Raw genomic sequence first — 20,056 nt, 5'->3', positions numbered from 1 at the left:
TAATATTTTATACCGCTCCTCAACATATCCCTTTTCACGAGAGTGAAAAGGAAACGTTTCCGGGAAGAAATGACGAAAATTCTGTGAAATTTTAATTCGATGAAATTGTAATATTTTATACCGCTCCTCAACATATCCCTTTTCACGAGAGTGAAAGGGAAACGTTTCCGGGAAGAAATGACGAAAATTCTGTGAAATTTTAATTCGATGAAATTGTAATATTTTATACTGCCCCTCAACATATCCTTTTTCACGAGAGCGAAAGGGAAACGTTTCCGGGAAGAAACGTCGAAAATTCAGCGAAATTTTAATTTGATGAAATTGTAATATTTTATACCGCCCCTCAACAGATCCTTTTTCACGAGAGGGAAAGAGAAACGTTTCCGGGAAGAAATGACGAAAATTCTGTGAAATTTTAATTCGATGAAATTGTAATATTTTATACCGCTCCTCAACATATCCCTTTTCACGAGAGCGAAAGGGAAACGTTTCCGGGAAGAAATGTCGAAAATTCAGTGAAATTTTAATTTGATGAAATTGTAATATTTTATACCGCCCCTCAACAGATCCTTTTTCACGAGAGGGAAAGAGAAACGTTTCCGGGAAGAAATGACGAAAATTCTGTGAAATTTTAATTCGATGAAATTGTAATATTTTATACCGCTCCTCAACATATCCCTTTTCACGAGAGCGAAAGGGAAACGTTTCCGGGAAGAAATGTCGAAAATTCAGTGAAATTTTAATTTGATGAAATTGTAATATTTTATACCGCCCCTCAACAGATCCTTTTTCACGAGAGGGAAAGAGAAACGTTTCCGGGAAGAAATGACGAAAATTCTGTGCTATTTTAATTCGATGATATTGTAGTATTTTATACCGCCCCTCAACAGATCCTTTTTCACGAGAGCGAAAGAGAAACGTTTCCGGGAAGAAACGACGAAAATTGTGTGAAATTTTAATTTGATGAAATTGTAGTATTTTATACCCGCCCCTCAACAGATCCTTTTTCACGAGAGCGAAAGGGAAAACGTTTCCGGGAAGAAACGTCGAAAATCCAGTGAAATTTTAATTCGATGAAATTGTAATATTTTATAATTGTTTCATTTATATAATGAAAATTTTGTCAGTGGATGTTTTGTTGGAAGAAGATATTTTATACTTTGCCTGGATTGTGTTTAGGCATTCTATAGAATGCCTAGGCAAAGTATAGAATAAAACCGGTATTTCATACTTTGCCTGAAACGACCAGGCATTGTATAGAATGCCTAGATTTCATACTTTGCCGGTAACATATATAAGACACTGCCAGAATGTCGGGACCCTATGGAATCGGCCAATAATTTCAATAATGACTTCATTACTAGGAATTTAGACACGAATGAACAAAATAGTTTTTGCATGTCCTGTATGGAACAAGATAATATACCAACCAGTTCGATCAACTCTTTGTATTGTACTGAGATAGATCAAGAACAACTGAAACAAGTAATAAGAAAACCAAAGGAAATAAAGCAAGTGGCTAGGATGGACTAACCCCTAAAATGATGAAAATAATTTCAAAATACCACCTAAATACATTTAGAAAATTAATTGATCATTCTACTTTAAATTGTGTCTTTTATCATGAATTAAAATATTCTCTCGTCCATCCTATATATAAAGCAGGAGATAGAAATGATCTGATAAATTAAAGACCGATAAGTATACTCCCAGTTTTTCAAAAATCATTGAAAAATGTCTTGAAAAACGACTAGTAAATTTCCGAAATAGCCAAAATTTCTTCTCTTCTAATCAATATGGATTCCAAAAAAATAAAAACACAGAAATGGCAATATTAGGTCTATGTAACTATCTAAACAATAGGTTCAATAATAATAAATATTCCATAACTGTGTTCCTAGATTTAAAAAGAGCATTTGACTTCGTTGATCTGGAAATATTAACAAGTAAACTATTCTCAGTAGGAGTTGGAGGAAACATGCTTAAATGGTTTGAGTCATATTATAATAAAAGACAACAAGCAGTTGTGATTCAGAAAGAAATTAGTTCCTTTCGAGCAGTAAGAAAGGAGTACCTCAAGGATCTATACTGAGCCCAATACTATTTTTGATATACAAATACAAATACAACGCCACAACAGGCAAATTGCCCAACGAGGTGGCTGACTTAAGAACATCATGGATCCCCGAGCCCCTACCTACTACTGCTACACCACACATGCACCCCCCCCCCCGCGGAACCCCCCAACGAATCGGTACATGCGGGAATGTGCGTGTACGTGTAGTGCAACCTGACGTAAAGTTTGTTTCTGTGTAATGCTTGTTATGTGTAGTGCTGTCATCTGCCCCCAGTTTTACTAACTATGAGTGAAGTGTTATGGTTGAATGATTTACCGTTGTAGGACTGTTGCTCTCTGTGGCGAGACTTTTTAACCGGGAGATCGGCTCGCATTTGCGCCTTGAAGTTGGGAACCACAGAAAACCAACTTCAGCCGACCACCACTGTGGGGTTCGAACCCGGATCCTCGCATCACGAGTCCGGCACTATAACCACTCGACCACCACAGCGGCATATATATAAATGATTTATGCGATCTGAAATTAAATTAACAAAAAACAACTATATGAAAACAAGAAAGATGAATGAAAGCATACACCTAAAAATACATAATCATGGTCGCTGCCAAGATAATGGTGATTGCTATTGCCAAGAAATAGAAATCGTTCATGAGCATAATTAATTATCTGGGTATAACAATACAACATGACCTTAAATGGAATTCGCACTGTGATCAGAAAAAATGCAATAATCATATACAGGGTGGTAACTATTGGCCGACCAATAATTACACATGTGATTCCTTGTGAAAAACTAATATGGAAAAGTGTTTTCCGTTTTTTGATCTGACCCATAATTAATGAGTTATAAAGCTTTAAAAATGATGACGTGACTTAAAAATCCGGCCAAATTCACCAAACGTACACCAAATGTATAACTTGTCGTTTTACACAATGCTAAAAATGTATTAACCCTGCTATGCAGAAAACGAAAGATATAAAAACCTGTTTTTTCCCTCGCACTTTTCAGAAGAGAGAAATTTTTTTTAAAAATCAGAACAGGTTGCTTGCATCTCACAAAGCTAGCTTCACAGAGGTTATAGATAAGCGTTAGTCGTTTTGTTTTATTCTTCAGAAATTACTGCGTCTAATTATTTATTGTTATAATTTCTAATTTGATGGCATTCAACATACAAGAATATTGTGACATGCACCTTTTTCAGTGCCGCTCATCAACCTTGGAAGCAGCATGGTTATACAGTCAACGGTATCCAACGCGAAAGCACCCATACCATAAAGTTATTTTGCGACTTGACCGCCCATTGTGCGAGTCAGCGTGTGTATTACCACAACCAAACGTACACGCTGGGCCAGTATCGTCTGTAAGAACACCGGCTTTCAAAGATAACGTGTTGTCGTTGGTTGAATCGGATCCAACGACCAGCAGTCGAGCGATTGCACGAGAACTAAATTCAAGTCACGTAACGGTCTTAAACGTTTTGCACGATGAGTTTTTGCATCCGTATCATTACACACGGGTGCAAGCACTTTCATCAGAAGATTATCCACGAAGGAAAGAATTCTGTCAATGGCTGCTTCGACAGTATTCCAATGACAGCACTTTCCTAAATAGGATTCTATGGACTGACGAAGCAACATTTACTCGTGAAGGTGTCTTTAACAGCCATATCTGGGATTTTTGAAATCGCTATGCAACACGTCCAAATGCTCATCAGGTTCGTTGGGGAATTAATGTTTGGTGCGGCATTATAAACAACAATCTTTTGGGACCACATCTGCTTCTACAACGTCTGATTGCTGAAAACCACCTCGTTTTCTTCAGAGATTGCCTCCCAGACTTCCTTGACGGCCTTCCCTTGGCAATCTTGCGAAATCTTTGGCTGCAGCATGATGGGTCACCGGCCCATTGCGCATAAAATGTCCATGAGTGGTTAAGAATACCAGTGGTTATCAAGAATACCCAAATTAGTGGATTGGCCACGGTGGCCCAATACAGTGGCCTGCTAGATCCCCTGACCTAAACCCTTTAGATTTTTTTATTGGGCCATCTTAAAGCACATGTGTATAGGCATACATTTGACTCGCAAGAAGACCTCGTAGCCGCCTTGCATGCGGCAGTGACAACAGTCATACCGTCCATGCTGGAGCGGTTTCATCTCTCCATTCCATGCTGTGCTTCTTCATGTATCTCAATGGACGGAGCACATTTTGAGCACTTACTAATATAAGATGCAATCTTCCTTTTAGGAACTGTGGTGGTTGAGTGGTCATAGTGACGGACGAGTTCCCGGGTTCAAACCCGACCGTCGCCACAGTGGTGGTTGGCTGTAGTTAGTTTTCTGTGGTTCCCAACTTCGAGGTGCGAATGCGAGCCAATCTCCCGGTAAAAAGTCTCGCAAAAGATAGCAACAGACCTAAAACGGTACAAATGTTCAATCATTATACTTCACTCACTATTTGAAATAGAGATGACAGGACGATTTTCAGATTTGGAATCATATGAAGAAGATAAATACTTTTGCGAGTAGAAAATTCAGCAAGAATTTCCGAATAACACATCAGGTGTTCTTCAAGTGCCTATATACGATATACTATATAAGCTACATCTCTCTGATAGCAAACAGTGAATAATATACTTAGAAGTAGCATAGGTTGAAATATGTGTGTTTATATATCTTACTGTGTTATATATTATGTTATATTTATTTCTTACAGGTTTGGTGCATTTATTTTGTTTTATTAGTTCAGGTACTGCATCGTGTATTTCAATTGAAGTATCATGATATTTGTTTACATTTTTCTGAGAGTGTACAACATACGTTATTAACGTATGCAATAGAAAGAAGTTGAGTTGACATGAAGAGAATATTAGATTGTTTGAATGTTCATTTCCAGCAACATGAATGGTAGTTCGCTAATATGCTGACACATTGTAAGGGAAAGAGAGTATCATCATCATCATCGCTCACCATGGAAAGGGAAAAAAAATGGATTTTTTTTTTAGAAAAAGGGGAGGAATGTTAACTAGCTTGTGCTAGTTAAAATAGAAATAGAGAATAGAGGGAATATTTAAAATTATTATTTTCAGATATATTTAAAATTGATAGTTTGGAGTATTTAAATTTGTTATTTTTGGATTTAATTATTTAGAACTGTAGGTCAGGCGCCGATAGCAGGCGACAGTAACCGATATACTATAGTACAGCAAACAAATAATTGAACAATAGGAACGTAAATAAGAATGGATGTCTATGGATGGTAAACATGTTTCTTGAGTGTTTAAAGTAAGCGGCGTCATGTCGATGGAAGAAGCTTTGTCCAAGCGGTGGGAACATAGTCCCAATTAAAAGAAATACAATCACAGACCGATGTAAATAGATGGGGCAATCGTCATTCATTAGGGAATCTTTTAGTTACCGTCACAAAGCATCTGGTCGGTTGTACTTCAGGCGTGCCCTAGGCAAAAGGGATCGTCCGAGGAGTGTTTTCTTGGAGAAAAAGCGGGGAATCGTAGAAAATAAAGGGGACCAACGAATGAATAGACAAATTTTCAAGATTGAGAATAGATGACGGCCATTTAAGTAGAAGTAGAATCCCTTTATTTAGGGGGTGCAATTAAAGTATAACAGAGGATCTAAAATGCCGAGTGTTAGTCATGGGAAGCTTCAATGTAGGTTAGGCCATGGCCGTTGGGGTTCTCGGGGTCCTGAAGACCCCGAGAACCCCAGGTCGGAGTCGCTTGGACAAAGAAATTAGGGATGGATCGGCAGTGGCCAATCTTATGAATAAACCTTCAAGAAACGAATAGAAACTTAGAGATGATGGGTAAAATATCAAATTAAATGGGTGGAGTTTTCCAAGGGACGGGGACGTCCGAAATGAAATCTTAAAGGGATGAGAAAATCTGGATACGGGGGAATTAGAGTTTGGAGTTAGAGAGCAATGCAGTAACGAAACTAGACTGAAAAAGAGATGACTTGTGAAGACGAGAGTTGTAATCAGAGGAATCGGTTTCTTGGCTGCGATGAGTGTCTAAGGGGCTAAAGCTAAAGACTGGAGAAGGGTCTCACCTGGTGAGTGATGCATGGATTATATTCTCTCTCCCATATGTGAGATATAGTGTAGGACTAGTAATTAATTGTTTTGGGGGCGAACTGAGATGTAATGGAAAATCACGGATCATATAATGTTCAGGGCCAAGAGCTTAATTGTTTTGGGGGCCAACCGAAGATTTTGTTAAGTATCTTTGAATGGAATATGTATTAATAATTTTTAATAAGGATGATGATATGGAAAAATACAATTTGCATTAATTCAATTAACTATAGTGTAAATAAACTAATTAACTTCCAGCATCTCGTGTATGACTACTTTGTGTAAACTTTGCCTGGGTTATATACTTTATAAATAATACACAACGCAATTGAAATCAGGGAACGGTATTCGCGTACGTACTTACGAGAACGGCCTCAAACCCGAACGGGCTAACACACCAACCTCTCGGTGAGTATAAAAAAAAGGCTGCCGTTCGGAATCGGCAATAATTTAATTAATCGGCTATTTTTTAGTCAAAATATTCTTGAATTTGTTATTTAATCAAAAACGTTGATACAGGTAATTTTCAACGATTGATTGATTCAATGCAATATTATCATACAGAAGTTCAGAAAATTTCATGAATTATCGCATTTTGCTTCGCCCCCCCCCCTCAATAGATACGCGTTTTGCTTATGGTATTATCATCGAAATTCAACTTTCATTCACTGAAAAACTAGAGCCGATCTGATAAAACCAATGTAATATTCAGAATCGGTGCTCCAAAAACACCCTAAAATCACTGAAATAACCTTGAAAAAAAAATCCGAAGTTGAATAGTGTGAATCAACAGAAAAATTCGAAACCAAAAATTATTTTGAATACGTCAATTCGTAACGTAATAAGCTTGATTAAAAGTTTCTGATTGAATCGTTATTATTATTTTACTGTTTCCACTAAGTGACACCTCCGTCAAGCTACCATTTTTACATCCCTCGTTGAAGCTTTTTTTCAAGTAAAAGTTTCAATGAAAGTTAAAAAAAAAAAACCAAAAAAAATACTGCCGTTTTATTGATCAACATTGTAATCTGATTAAGACAACAACGTAAAATAATGATCACGCAGTAAACACGTACGTACTGCATGCACCTTCCCTCAGAAAATTAGACTTAATAGTGAAGGTAATAAAATTTCACATTTTGTCAAAAAAGTGTTGATTTGGCTAAAAGAATTTTAAAACAGATCTCATTGGGCTAACATGGTACAAATCTTACGATAACTTTGCCAACTTAGAAGATGAAGCTAACACGTAAGCGATACGTAATAGCAAGGTTAATAGTATCACCCTACATGGAGAGAAAAAGTACCAATCGTGAAGGAAGGTCGGACTTGGATTCGAATGGGATTGAATATTTCAGTTCATTTTTGAGAAGTGACAACCCGCTGCTGGTGGAGAAATGCACTTTGGTTCGGTGTTTGGCATATAACTGACCGTTAGATAAATGACACGTCACAAAATTTCAAAACCATTTAACTCACTTAATATTCGTCCGATCGAAAAACGGAAAACAATTTTCTTCATTAGTTTTTTACAAGGAATCACGTGTGTAATTATCGGGCGGTTTATAGTTACCACCCTGTATAAAATAAAACAACTTAATCGATGAAAAATTTTTGAAAGATGTCATTCTTCACGGCGGCGACATCTTCCTTTACTCCAGCAATAGAGTCGTTGCATTCCTCTGTAACGGCTGCGCTCGTGACCTCTATCTTGTCATTAACGGCGACGATGGTGGTGTTGACATCATCTTTGATGGCTGCGCTCGTGGCTTCTATCTTGTCATTCACTGCGGCGATGGAGGTGTTGACTGTGGCGACAGATTTGTTCATCTCTTCGATGATGCCCAACTTCATCTGGACCATAACACTCATCAACTGGTTCAACTGTTCTCGCATCTTTCTTGTCCATGTCCATCATTCTTGTTTTCACCATTCAAGTCCTTGGCTTATCCCACTTCTGACACCAAATTGTTCGGGATAATTTTCCACAAGACTTCGAGATTGCAAAACAAGAAGTGGTTCGATGGACAAACACAGGTTTATTTACAGAACAGCAACTTTGGAACAGTAAACTTCTTTTGGAGAAAAACTGGAAATAATGAAAAAGTGCATATAAAAATAGAAACAATCGTTTTCTTATAGAAAATGATGATTATATAGGCAAAATATTTATATATATTTGTACTTGATTGAATATGCAAACTATTTGATATATTGAAACATTCTGAGAAGATGCGATGTGCGTGCAATTTTCTGAGGAAATATTAGTTTCATGCAAGCTGCTTATATCAAGATTTTCACAAAAAGTAAAAAAAAAAGGTGAATAAAATTTGTTTTTAATGTATTCCTTTGTATTTTCTAGTAATGTAGTTTTCGTCATATGATTGCATAGATTCTCCGATTTGCAAGGCCGGTCAGAAAATCCTTTACGGTGCTACGAGGCATGAAGAAGTAAAGGTAGTCTGTGAAGTAGAAGCAGATCCAACTGATGTTTCGTTTCGATGGAGCTTCAACAAATCTGGTGAAAATGTAGATGACGTCTCATTTGTGAATGAAGGTACAAAAAGTACAGCTACAGTTACGGCGAAGACCGAGTACGATTATGGAACTCTACAATGCTGGGGCAGCAACAGTGTTGGTACTCAGAAAGAACCGTGTGTATATACAGTTATCACTGCAGGTATTTGGGAAGTTAATCTTTGTTCTAATACTAGAAAAAATCTCAGTTACTGAACCTAGTCTCAAGTAAATCTTATTTTAGATATTTTCCAGCATTTGTCATTTTATTCAAATAGAACCAAAATTGCAACAGTATATAAACATTTTACAGTATTATTACAATATATAAACATGGTTCTAATAAAACTACATTTCAGTGACATGTGGATATGCCATACTATACTGTAATTAATAGTAATAACTGAAACAGAAGCTTTGATGATTTGCTCAATCATGCCTATCAATACAACAGTGGATGGCAAGTACAAATATTTGTAATTAAATTATTGGAGACGCACACTAAACCGAAATAAATGCAATGAAGTTTAAACACAAAGAATATACATGCATAAATGCACTCTCGAATCCAAATAAATAGACTGATAAATAAATATAATGTTGGAAAAAAATAATGTTACCTGGACAGATATGTGAAACAAACGAAAACTGAAAGGGAAGGGGAATAAAAAAAAACTGCTGTTGCAAGAAAAGTATGTGTTTTAATATGTCCTCCATAAATCGGAAAAAATGCAGACAGAGAGGAGGAAAGGGTTTGCTAAAAGTTATATAAAAGTTTGATCGGAAATAGGAATGGCGGAGGTATTTAGAAATATTAGTATGTCTTTGAAGGGCGAAGAATGTGCATTCCTTAGGCCCCTTACACACAGAGCGGATGCGGGTCCGGATCCGCATGCCTTTTCACACGAGCACTTGACCCAGGGAGTTTTTTTCACCCAGTGAACGCTGTACGTGGATAGGGCGTTGTTTTTATATATTTAATTTTTTTAAGTTTTATTTTATTATTTAAGAATAAAATTGTGAAGAATGAACAAAAGGAAAGTTCTACCCGTACTAAAAATATTCTTAAAATATTTTAATATAAATTACTGGCAGGCATTACACATGCTAATGTTTTTCACTAAAATTCTTTTTTCCCAAAACTAAGTTTTTGTTAGATAAGTAACATTTTTTTTCAAACGTCACGCATTCAAATATCTTGAAACTCTGTGCGTCTCTCAACACTATGGTGTTACATACCGTAAACTGGGCTGACTTTGTTCCAAGGTTCCGACTATGTGCCATTCACGGATTTTAGGACGCAGGCGCTTCCTGAGAGCGTATAGATGAATAATCGGTTTCAAAATTTTTCATGCCGATTCAGGAGCTGTCTTTTTTCACCGACAGCATTTATTGCATCATCTGCTGTCATCTTGTGTGCTGTTGTCTAGAGAATTTTTTGGTTATATTGTGATTTACACAAAATTTTTCAAATGCGTGTAAACCTCTCCTGGTGCAGACAGTGTGGGTTTCGTGGACACTAGGTAATTTAATATTTCTATGTAGAAGTTATTTACGATAAGAAATCCCAGTTTGAATTGTAAAATTGTTGTTGTAAGTTGTGCATATTGGCAGAAATATGATGCATAAAAAAATGAGGATTCAGGTGGTGACTTTGTGCCACCTGTTTTTTCAGTTTGTTATTGTCCCAGCAATGGTTCGCAAGTATGTGTGGAAGCTGGGTAATCGAACCTACCGCAATTACTCAAATTAAACACTTGAAGAGGGTCTTAATGCGACAAGAAACAAACAGATGCTCACCATTTTTTATCATATTGTGGAGGCGTATGTAAGGGTCATGAAGAAAGTTCGCGAATTCTACTCATGGCCTGACCCAGCTAACAAAATTTGGTATCCGAGGTGCCGAATCATAATGCAAATCAAGAAACGTTGACCAATTGGCAGGGACAACAAGTTTGTAGTGGATTCGAAGAAATGAATGTCATATTTATCGGTGTTATTTTTTAAGAAGAGCCTTATATTTTCGAGATTTAAGTCTTTATTTTTGCTAATGTTTCAGCGAATTAAAATTTTTCCAAAAAAAGTAGAAATAAATACTTTCTTTACTTAAAAATGTCAATAAACTGTTTTTTTAGGTTTCGTGGATTATTTTAATTAAAAATTTAAAAAATTGATCTAATTTTGGGCAGAAATAATTTTTCCAAAGGGTTCCAAGTAAAGTTACTAACCGGAATTTTTTATAAAAATGGGTGTGACAGGCGAGAAAAGTGATGGCACTGTGTGCCACGCGAAAAACATTTGCTGTCCTTTCCTTATCATAAATTTTTTCAAAACCAGAAATCGAAAGCTGAGAAGTGAGTCTACCTTTAGTAAAATCCCCATCAGACTAGGCAAAGCATAAGGGAAGAAGATATCAAGGAAAACCCCAAAAAGAGTGGCGCAAAGTCACCCCAGTTTTCGGTACACGAACTTCTAGGATTTTAATTAATGGCTTTTTTTTTTTAAATTTTAACTTTAACAACATGCAACTTTTTCAAAAATCACCAAAATTTACCCATATTTTTGTGCCATAAATTTTTTTAAATACAAATACAACGTCACAACAAGCAAAATGCCCAACGAGGTAGTTGAGAAAAAGATGCCCATAATGCATATGGATGTCATATATTTCAAAAATACAGCAACCCAATTAAAAGTGCACAATTACATTCAATATATATATACAATTACTACATAGTAGTAAATGTGTTACAATTTACTATCTCCGGGGGTAAGCTATTACATTTATTAACAAACCTATCAGAAAAAAATTCCCTGCGACACCACAACCTCGCATTGTCCTTTATCAATCGATACTGGTGTCCCCTTGTAAAAGCAGTCGATTAACGGTGTATTTGAGTTGGTTCATGGTCCATCCTATTCATCCCGTTGAAAATTTTGAACACTTCGATCATATTCTCCCGACGTCTGCGTTCTTCCAATATAAACATATTCAAACAATAAAGTATTTTTTCTACAAGCCGCATGTGCTAACGAGGACACCCGTATCTCTTCTCCGCATCCCTTCAATCAAGTCTATGGCCCTCTTCAGATATGGTCTCCAAAACCTTACAGCATACTCCAGCCCAGGACCTAAGCCGCTCGTCAATGAGAATTCGGTGGATTCTCAAGGATCGGGAAAAATCATTTCGGAGGCCCACAAAGCAGCTGTTTTCGTACCGGGCTGCAAAATAGTTAAGCCCGTGCGTGGCATTCAAATTATTCAGCCTTGTACGGTCTACATTGTTATGCGGCACCAGTTTGGGGTTTCTTCTATGCTGATATGCTGGAAAGAGTTCACACGAGTTTTCTCAAAAAGTAAATATTGTCCTGGTTACATTATTAGACTTGAGTTTGGTCACTGCCCAATTGTCCCACAAATGTTTAATCACCTTATCATGTATTGGCTTAGGCTTTTAAAAATGGTTGAAAACCGTCTACCAAAAATTTGCTTTCTCGAACTCTGCCGGCACGCAGACTCGGAAAACTGGGCAAATTCGCTCAGCCAATTCGCAAGTCCTTTATGTCCCTTTTGAATTACTGCGGACGATCTGATATCTGGCTCACGGCTCACGAACCCTATTTACCTCACTCCAGCAGTTTTAATATCTCTTACTAATAACTATATTGACATATCTCTTTAAGAAGATAGATCTTGACTGTCCGCTTCAACATTATTCCATTTCGCTGATAATTTTGAATTTCCAATATCTTTGCAATCTTATCTTCAAATCGGTGACCCTAGTTTCATCCGGGATAGTGACACCATTCAACTCGTAAGAGAACCGTGGATTGTTCGAACCAAAATGAGCGACCATGCACTTGTCAACGCTAAACGTCAGGCTCCATTCATTTGCCCATGCTGTTTAAGTTGGTCTGGAGCAACTCCCTATCGCTTTGATTCCCGATTACCCCTATTAGCTTCACATCATCTGTGAATTTGCTAGCAATCTCATCGATACCCTGATCGAGTTTATCGATAAAAAGTGAAAAAAGTATGGGGCCAAAGAAACTTCCTTGAGAAACTCCACTTGTGACGCCTGTCCAACCAGAGAATTCCCCGTTCACCATAACTAGTTGTGACCTCTCTCTTAACCACGATTCTATCCAATTCAGCAAGTGTCCCCCAATCCCAATCTCTTATAAACGCTTCAAGAGTTTATCATGTTGGACCCGATCGAATGCCTTCTGGAAATCAAGGTAAACAACATCTACATTTTTGCTCTTACCCAAAGCCTTCCTCACGTGACCATAGAAGCAAAGGAGTTTAGTCACACATGACTTAAATAATTTTAATAAAACATCCTCGTGTTAAAGTACGTAACACATAAGCAGAGTTAAAGTTGCTATATCTCCTTTATCTCAGAAGGAAATGGATGAATAGACGTATGTGGGTACATCGTATTGATGAACAGGGACCTTCATATAGAGTTTTAAGGGTATTTACGGCAAATAATTAAAAAAATTCCGTGGAAAATCATTTTAAAAAGTACCCAAATATGTGGGTGAATTCCACCAGGATCCCGACGTGTGTATAGCTCTATATAACCTAATAAACAAAACCTGTATGTGCTGACGCGGATCCCGCACTCAAGTTACTTTTGACACATACGGACACCATCCGAGGCCGCATGAACACTTCCAGGTTGCGAGTGCATTCTGCATCGTATGAAAGGCTCCGTTTGTATCAATAATCAAAACTTCTTCCAGACCCGCATCTGGATCCGTTCCGTGTGAAAGGGTTGATAAAGATCATAATAGCTATTTAGTTGGTTGCAAAACTGACAAGATTCATCAAGGTTAAATTTGTGTAATGTACCTTTGTTAGTGTATAGTATAAAATGATAGAGGCATAGCTGGCCATGTTCCTACGAACCGCCAAATGGAGATTCAAAAGATAAGATTGCAAAGATATTGGAAATTCAAAATTATCAGCGAAATGGAATAATGTTGAAGCGGACAGTCAAGATCTATCTTCTTAAAGAGATATGTCAATATAGTTATTAGTAAGAGATATTAAAACTGCTGGAGTGAGGTAAATAGGGTTCGTGAGCCGTGAGCCAGATATCAGATCGTCCGCAGTAATTCAAAAGGGACATAAAGGACTTGCGAATTGGCTGAGCGAATTTGCCCAGTTTTCCGAGTCTGCGTGCCGGCAGAGTTCGAGAAAGCAAATTTTTGGTAGACGGTTTTCAACCATTTTTAAAAGCCTAAGCCAATACATGATAAGGTGATTAAACATTTGTGGGACAATTGGGCAGTGACCAAACTCAAGTCTAATAATGTAACCAGGACAATATTTACTTTTTGAGAAAACTCGTGTGAACTCTTTCCAGCATATCAGCATAGAAGAAACCCCAAACTGGTGCCGCATAACAATGTAGACCGTACAAGGCTGAATAATTTGAATGCCACGCACGGGCTTAACTATTTTGCAGCCCGGTACGAAAACAGCTGCTTTGTGGGCCTCCGAAATGATTTTTCCCGATCCTTGAGGGGGCTGAAATAAGACTCAGCCCCCCAGATTCAGTGCCTATGCTATTCTCTGACATAGACATCGGACCTATTCTACTCCAAAATGTGGGAACCGTCTCTACAATATCTGTACACAGCACATCAAAATGGAAGGGCTGTCAGGACGGGACGACGGTTTATCTGCCTAGAGTTACAACTAAATACTTTTTCAGTGTGACAAGCATGCATTTAACCCAACCCCCCCCCTCCCCGCCGAGTAGTTTTAAATAAGTACGTCGTTAGAGTGAGAATTCAGTGCTCTTTCTTGTCTAGCACCCCTATGCAAATGGGGCGCGTGCCCACAAATTTACAGCGCGTAGAATTTGGCTGCTTTTTGCATTAAAGGCAACTCCTCCCACGCCTCTGCCTAAAAGAAAACTGTCCAAGCCGCCCAAAAGTAGTATTTGCCCAATGCACGAGCTTATGAGATGCAGGTAGTGTGTTCGCGAGGGGGTTGTCAAAATCCTAGATCTTGAAGGTCCCCTGTTTTGGAGATGAATCTCAAGATATTGCTTTGATAAGGAGTCAAAATGTAACTCAATGTAATCAATGTATTTTCCTCAATGTAATTAACGTATTTTCCTCAATGTAATTAACGTATTTTCCTCAATGTAATCAACGTAGTTTTCTCAATGTAAACAAAGTATTTTAATTCGTTTTGCGGCCTTTAAAATTTAGCGCCCCGGTGCGGCTGCACCCTTTGCACCTGCCTAAGTTTAGCCCTGCACACAGCGAGGGGTTTCTGGAGCTACGCAGTAAACGTCAAGTAGTTGGTTCATAGCCGCGAAAGACTTTTTAATCATGTAATTAGCTGCGATTGTAACTTTTCCGGAAGATGTAAAAGACAAGCCAAGATAGAGACATAGCTACTAGTTATTTCGAGTTTAGCGTACCCCAGAAACAGTTAGTATTTTCTGCGGGCGGCAAGACTCCGAATACAATTGTTTTGCTTTTGTTTAGATTAACACTAAGTTGGTTAGATTCAAAATATGAGTCAATGAGAATTTTTTTGCAACTGTATGTTTGAGTCACTGGTATCACAATATCATCAGCGTAAAGGAGGATGTTTAGTTCAGTTGAGTTGTCAGTTGAGATGTCATGAACATGAGGTTGGCAAAAAAATTTTCAATATAGCTAAAAAGACAGAAAAAAGAAGGGGGAGGCAGGTTTACCCTGCAAAATTCCCCTAACTACAGGGAAAGGATCTGTTAGCTTATCAGCGCTTCTTACTCTTGCACGGGCATCATTAAAAAGCAGATCGTAAATTTTAATAATTTTATGGCTTATTCCCAGGTCAGAGATATTCCACCACAAAATGCTTCGATTAACGGAATCGAAAGCTTAACTTAAGTCAACGAAACACTCAAGAACTTTGCCAGCGGTCCTTTGAAGATGGATTTGGACAATCGAGGTTAGCCTAACAACATGGTCAGTGCAGCCTATAATTTTACGGAATGCACCCTGGGATTCCGGTAGAATCCCATTTTGCTCTGACCAGTGATATAATCTTTTTGTTAACGTGAAGGAGAAAACGTTGAGGTACAATTCAAGAGAAATATAGCTCTTTATTGCTTGGGTCTAACGACGAACATTTTTTCATAATTAGGGAAATTATTATTTCTGACCACACCGATGTCACCGCTTTCCAGAATGAAGTTGAACAAGTTGATGAGAAATGTGTCCCCGTTAGGGAACAAATTCACCAAGAATTCATTGGGAATGCAATCACTTCCTGGGCTTTATTACGCTTCAGTAACGAGAGCACAGAAAAGTATTCGGAAACTGGGATCGGGCGCTTCTAAAAAACTACATGAGTTATTAAAGTAAGGGCGGACAAAGGAGTGGGTTAAATCAGTTGAGGGGGGCTGCGAAAAGATTAGAGAATTTAGAGAATTAGATAAAGATTTCAGCATTTTTTAGAAATTAATGAGGGGTTGAAATATGTATTTCGTCTAAAACATTCAATGCTTTCCGAAATTCAGAGGAATTGTTTGCGTTTTGGTGGAATTACAGGAAATATATCTGCTTCTTGCAAATACATGTATCGCGGAAAGATTTTTTTTCGATTGGATGCATTTTGTGAAGGGTTCAGGGCAATTTTCGTCGGGCTTTTCTTTAGAGTATATCTTACATCCCGTTTTAAAATGCGGCATTCTAAATCATACCAAGGAGATTTGAAATATTTTCACTATACGTGCGAGAATTGCAGCATTTTTGAAAAATTCAAAACGGGCATTCGAGTCAGTGATTCGGTGAATGGCTATACTAGTTATGCAATCTGAAAAGGTAGTTTGGGATACTTCGCCAGATTTTTGAGACTGCTATCGTAGCTTAAATTCATTGTTATTATTAGGGAAAACACGAGTAGAAGATGACGTGAGGGAATGGGCAACGACTGGAAAGTGATCAGAGGAAAAAAATTGCGCGACTGGAAAGTGATCTGACTAAAAAAATTGCGCGACTTCACGTTATTTATTTTGCGATTTGTAGTAGACAAAAAATATAATCAACAATTGATTTCCCAAATGAAGAAACATAAGTATAATTACCATTTTGATCCCCGGAGTACGAAACATTCAAAATAGCTATTGCATTCGTTTCACAGAAATTGATTAGAACATTACCCCATCTGTCACGTTTATGGTCGAGAGAATCCTTACTATTAACATCATTTTCAGACATGAGATCTGGGAGTGCTCGACCAGTGGGATCTCCCAGCGGCAGTTCAGGTCCCCACCAACCAAAAACAATTGACCTCTGCTAACCAGAGAGGATAACAAAAATCTAAAATTTCAATAAAAGTTTTTGTTTGGGAGCGCTCTGGAGTTCTGGAGTCTAGAGTTTACAGTTCCAATAATTAGATTTTGAAATAACAGGGAATTATAGGCGGAGCTGAGATATTAACAAATATTGCAGATTCAGACATCATTAATGTTTCTAAGATAGTCAGATATATGGATAGCAAAAATATTACCGCCAGAAGGCTGCCGAATGTGGGTTTTTTTTGCCGATGAAATCAGAAGATTGAAATCACTCCATGCCAGTACCTTAAGGTCAGGGTTTGTATGAAAAGTTTCTATTAAACCGACAAATAAAAATTTAGAGAGATCAAAGATAAGTTTCGATGAAAGTTTCTATCGTAAACCACAAATATTTTAAAAACAACATTTTAAAGCAATTTCATTATTCTGACAATCAACTAGGGGGTTAACTTGACACATAGAATTATTTTCAGGAGTTGGTTTATCCTGAAGAGAGAGTTATTTTCAGATTGCGGCACGAATAAAACATCGGTGTTGTTTAGGCCGTTGAATGGAACCTCGATAATTGAATTATCATTTAGATCGACTGAGAAAAACACCGTTCACAAATAGACAGTCCCTATCAATCTCACCCTCTTCTTTGCTTTCAAACTGCTATCCATAAGTGGATGAAGGAGGAATCTAATTCTCCTTGTTGTGGCACAAAAATTTTCTCTCACACGTAAACCATCGAGTACGGGAGGTTGGAGCGGCGTGCACACTTAAAGGCATTAAACACAACATCGAAATCAACACGACGATCGAATTTCACAATCAGAGTGATACACTGTAGGTCACCAGAACCTCCATAAAGAATACTTATGGTTGTCTTATTATAAGTATGGGTAGCTTCTCGATTTATTCCAACATGTTTATCGTATTTCTTTTCAACGTGTCATTGTGTTACAATTTACTACCTCCGGGGGTAAGTTATTCCATTTATTAACCCTTCGACAGTTACGCATATTGAGATAAATCCTTTGAAAATGGACAGAGCCTGTTCAGGAAAGACGATGCTTTCCCCCATTCTCACCAGCAGGTAGCCGGATTTTCGGTGATTGGGGATCCTCCCATCGCAACAATACCTCAACAACATGAATAGACCCATTGTAGGTTAGCCACAATGGCCTCACTGAGTGTTTAAATGTTTATGAAACCTAGGAAATCAGTTTTCCCTGATTTCTTGGAGAAAAATTAGAAATTATCATTTTCACCAATTTCTTTCTATGTTTTAGATTCATGCAAAAAGACCATTATTTTAATTGAAAGATAATCATAAATAATTATTATTACATGAAAATCTCGAGAGCTCAACGTTTTTTCATTCACAACAAAGTATTTGATTGAAAACAATGAAAACTTCGAGAATTCCAATAAATTCTATAAATTTTCACTTCTGAAAAACGTTTAATGTTTACTAATTTATTTTTTTAATGAAGTAATGGTAAAAAAATTAATAAAGAAATCACAGAACGTCAGTGGAAACCGGTACGAACAATTTTAATCATTTTTTGTAATTCTTTGACGAAAATTAAGTGCGTCTTACTTGAGGCTTCGACGATGAGATTTTTCCACGAAAACTTTTCTTTTTTTCCCTTTCTGGATGTGGTTTATACATCCTTACCGGAATTTACGGTGATTGAATCGAATGAAGTTTTGTGAATATTCAATATAAAATCAATTTGTATTGTATGACACGCATTGTGGACATTCAATGTTTACTATTAATTTATCTGTTGGTATTCAGTATGCGATGATATGAATATTCATATATGTACGCTATATTTCAAAACATTTTACTGAAGTTTAAAAAAAATATTATTAATTAGCAGTTGATTAGTTACCATGCAAATGAAATAATTTTTTCGTGGATAATTTTGTCTTCGACAAAGTTTCGTGGAATGTTTGTCTTAAGCTGCCCCAATTATTTTCAATTTGCACAAGTTAGTTTTCATCAACTCTTTATAACAGGTGTCCTGTAAGCAGGACCGGAACTAGAGGGGTGCGGGGGTGAACTGCCCGGGTGGCAAAATTTAGGGGGGAGGCAGTTTTAGTTGGTAACAAAGAGCACCTTTAAAAAAAGTATATCGAATTTAAAAGTTGTGGCGGTGGCTAAATAATGTTGGCTCCGGGCGGCAAAAATTCTAGTTACGGTCTTGTCTGTAAATACTAGCTCTGCCCTTATCTCATCAACCGTCCGTCGTAGAGGTATGATTTCAATTAAAAAAAAGGCTCAAAAGCAGGCGCTCAAAAATTCCCCTGTACTAGTTTTGAGAGTGAAAATACAGTCTGTAGCAAAATAAAAAACTTAAATTTTTATACCATCTTCCGTGCTTTCAATTAGAAAGTTGTTGTTCTGTCTCTCTCCCGATGCCAACAAAAAAATTCCATTTCTAAATGCTATATTCACAGAGGTATTCGAATTCGAAAAACGGAGGAAATTTGGGAAAAGAACAGCGTTAAATGCGGGAAAACAGTTTTACACGCTTTTAACGCTGTTCTTCCCAAAATTGCCTCCGTTTTGGAATTTGAATATCTCTGTGAACTTGGAATTTTTTTGTGGATTGTTCGTGTCGGACCAACACGCTTTGATTTTGGTGCCACATTATTTTGTTGAATATATTCTGTAGCAAAGTCATTGATCTACGTTACTATGTTTTCAATAACTGGTTCATAAAAAAAAGGTTTAACTAGTTGAATGAATTTGAAACGTTGTATAGTGGGACCTGTATGCCTGGGTTCCCACTAAAATGGCGTACTCGGGGTGGTGGTGGAATTTTCATTACAACACGACTGCACTAGTCTCTTACACTCTGGAGTTCACCCTAAGATTCGGATGAAACTGATGAAAACGAGCAATCGTTCTCCGAACTTGATGTTGACTTCTCCCATCGAATTCATTTTCACTCAATAGAGCCAGTATAATTGTACTTATGGGGTTTGCTTTCACTCACTAACTGTAACCTATCAAATAGTATGAATGTTATACTGAATCATCAAAAACCATTGTGA

At 37.4% G+C, this 20,056-nt stretch overlaps 1 protein-coding gene across 5 annotated transcripts in view; it reads left to right on the top strand.

Moving 5' to 3' along the window:
• The window catches only part of LOC149072102 (neural cell adhesion molecule 2-like), a 396,536-nt gene that overhangs the window by 296,996 nt on the left and 79,484 nt on the right, over positions 1 to 20,056 (top strand). For all 5 annotated transcript variants that reach the window (XM_089247386.1, XM_089247385.1, XM_089247387.1 and 2 more), the window contains one exon: positions 8,566 to 8,853. In XM_089247386.1, the coding sequence (XP_089103512.1) occupies positions 8,566 to 8,853 (288 nt within the window). The remainder of the gene's footprint in view (positions 1 to 8,565; positions 8,854 to 20,056) is intronic.

The sequence above is a fragment of the Pholcus phalangioides genome, unplaced genomic scaffold (genome assembly GCF_987345545.1).
Source record: "Pholcus phalangioides strain wild (caught in Gottingen) unplaced genomic scaffold, Ppha-v1.0 ptg000017l_1, whole genome shotgun sequence".
In the NCBI taxonomy this organism is placed as follows: domain Eukaryota; kingdom Metazoa; phylum Arthropoda; class Arachnida; order Araneae; family Pholcidae; genus Pholcus; species Pholcus phalangioides.
Note: the sequence above shows the minus strand (reverse complement) of the source record. Positions and strands in the feature narration are given on the sequence as shown.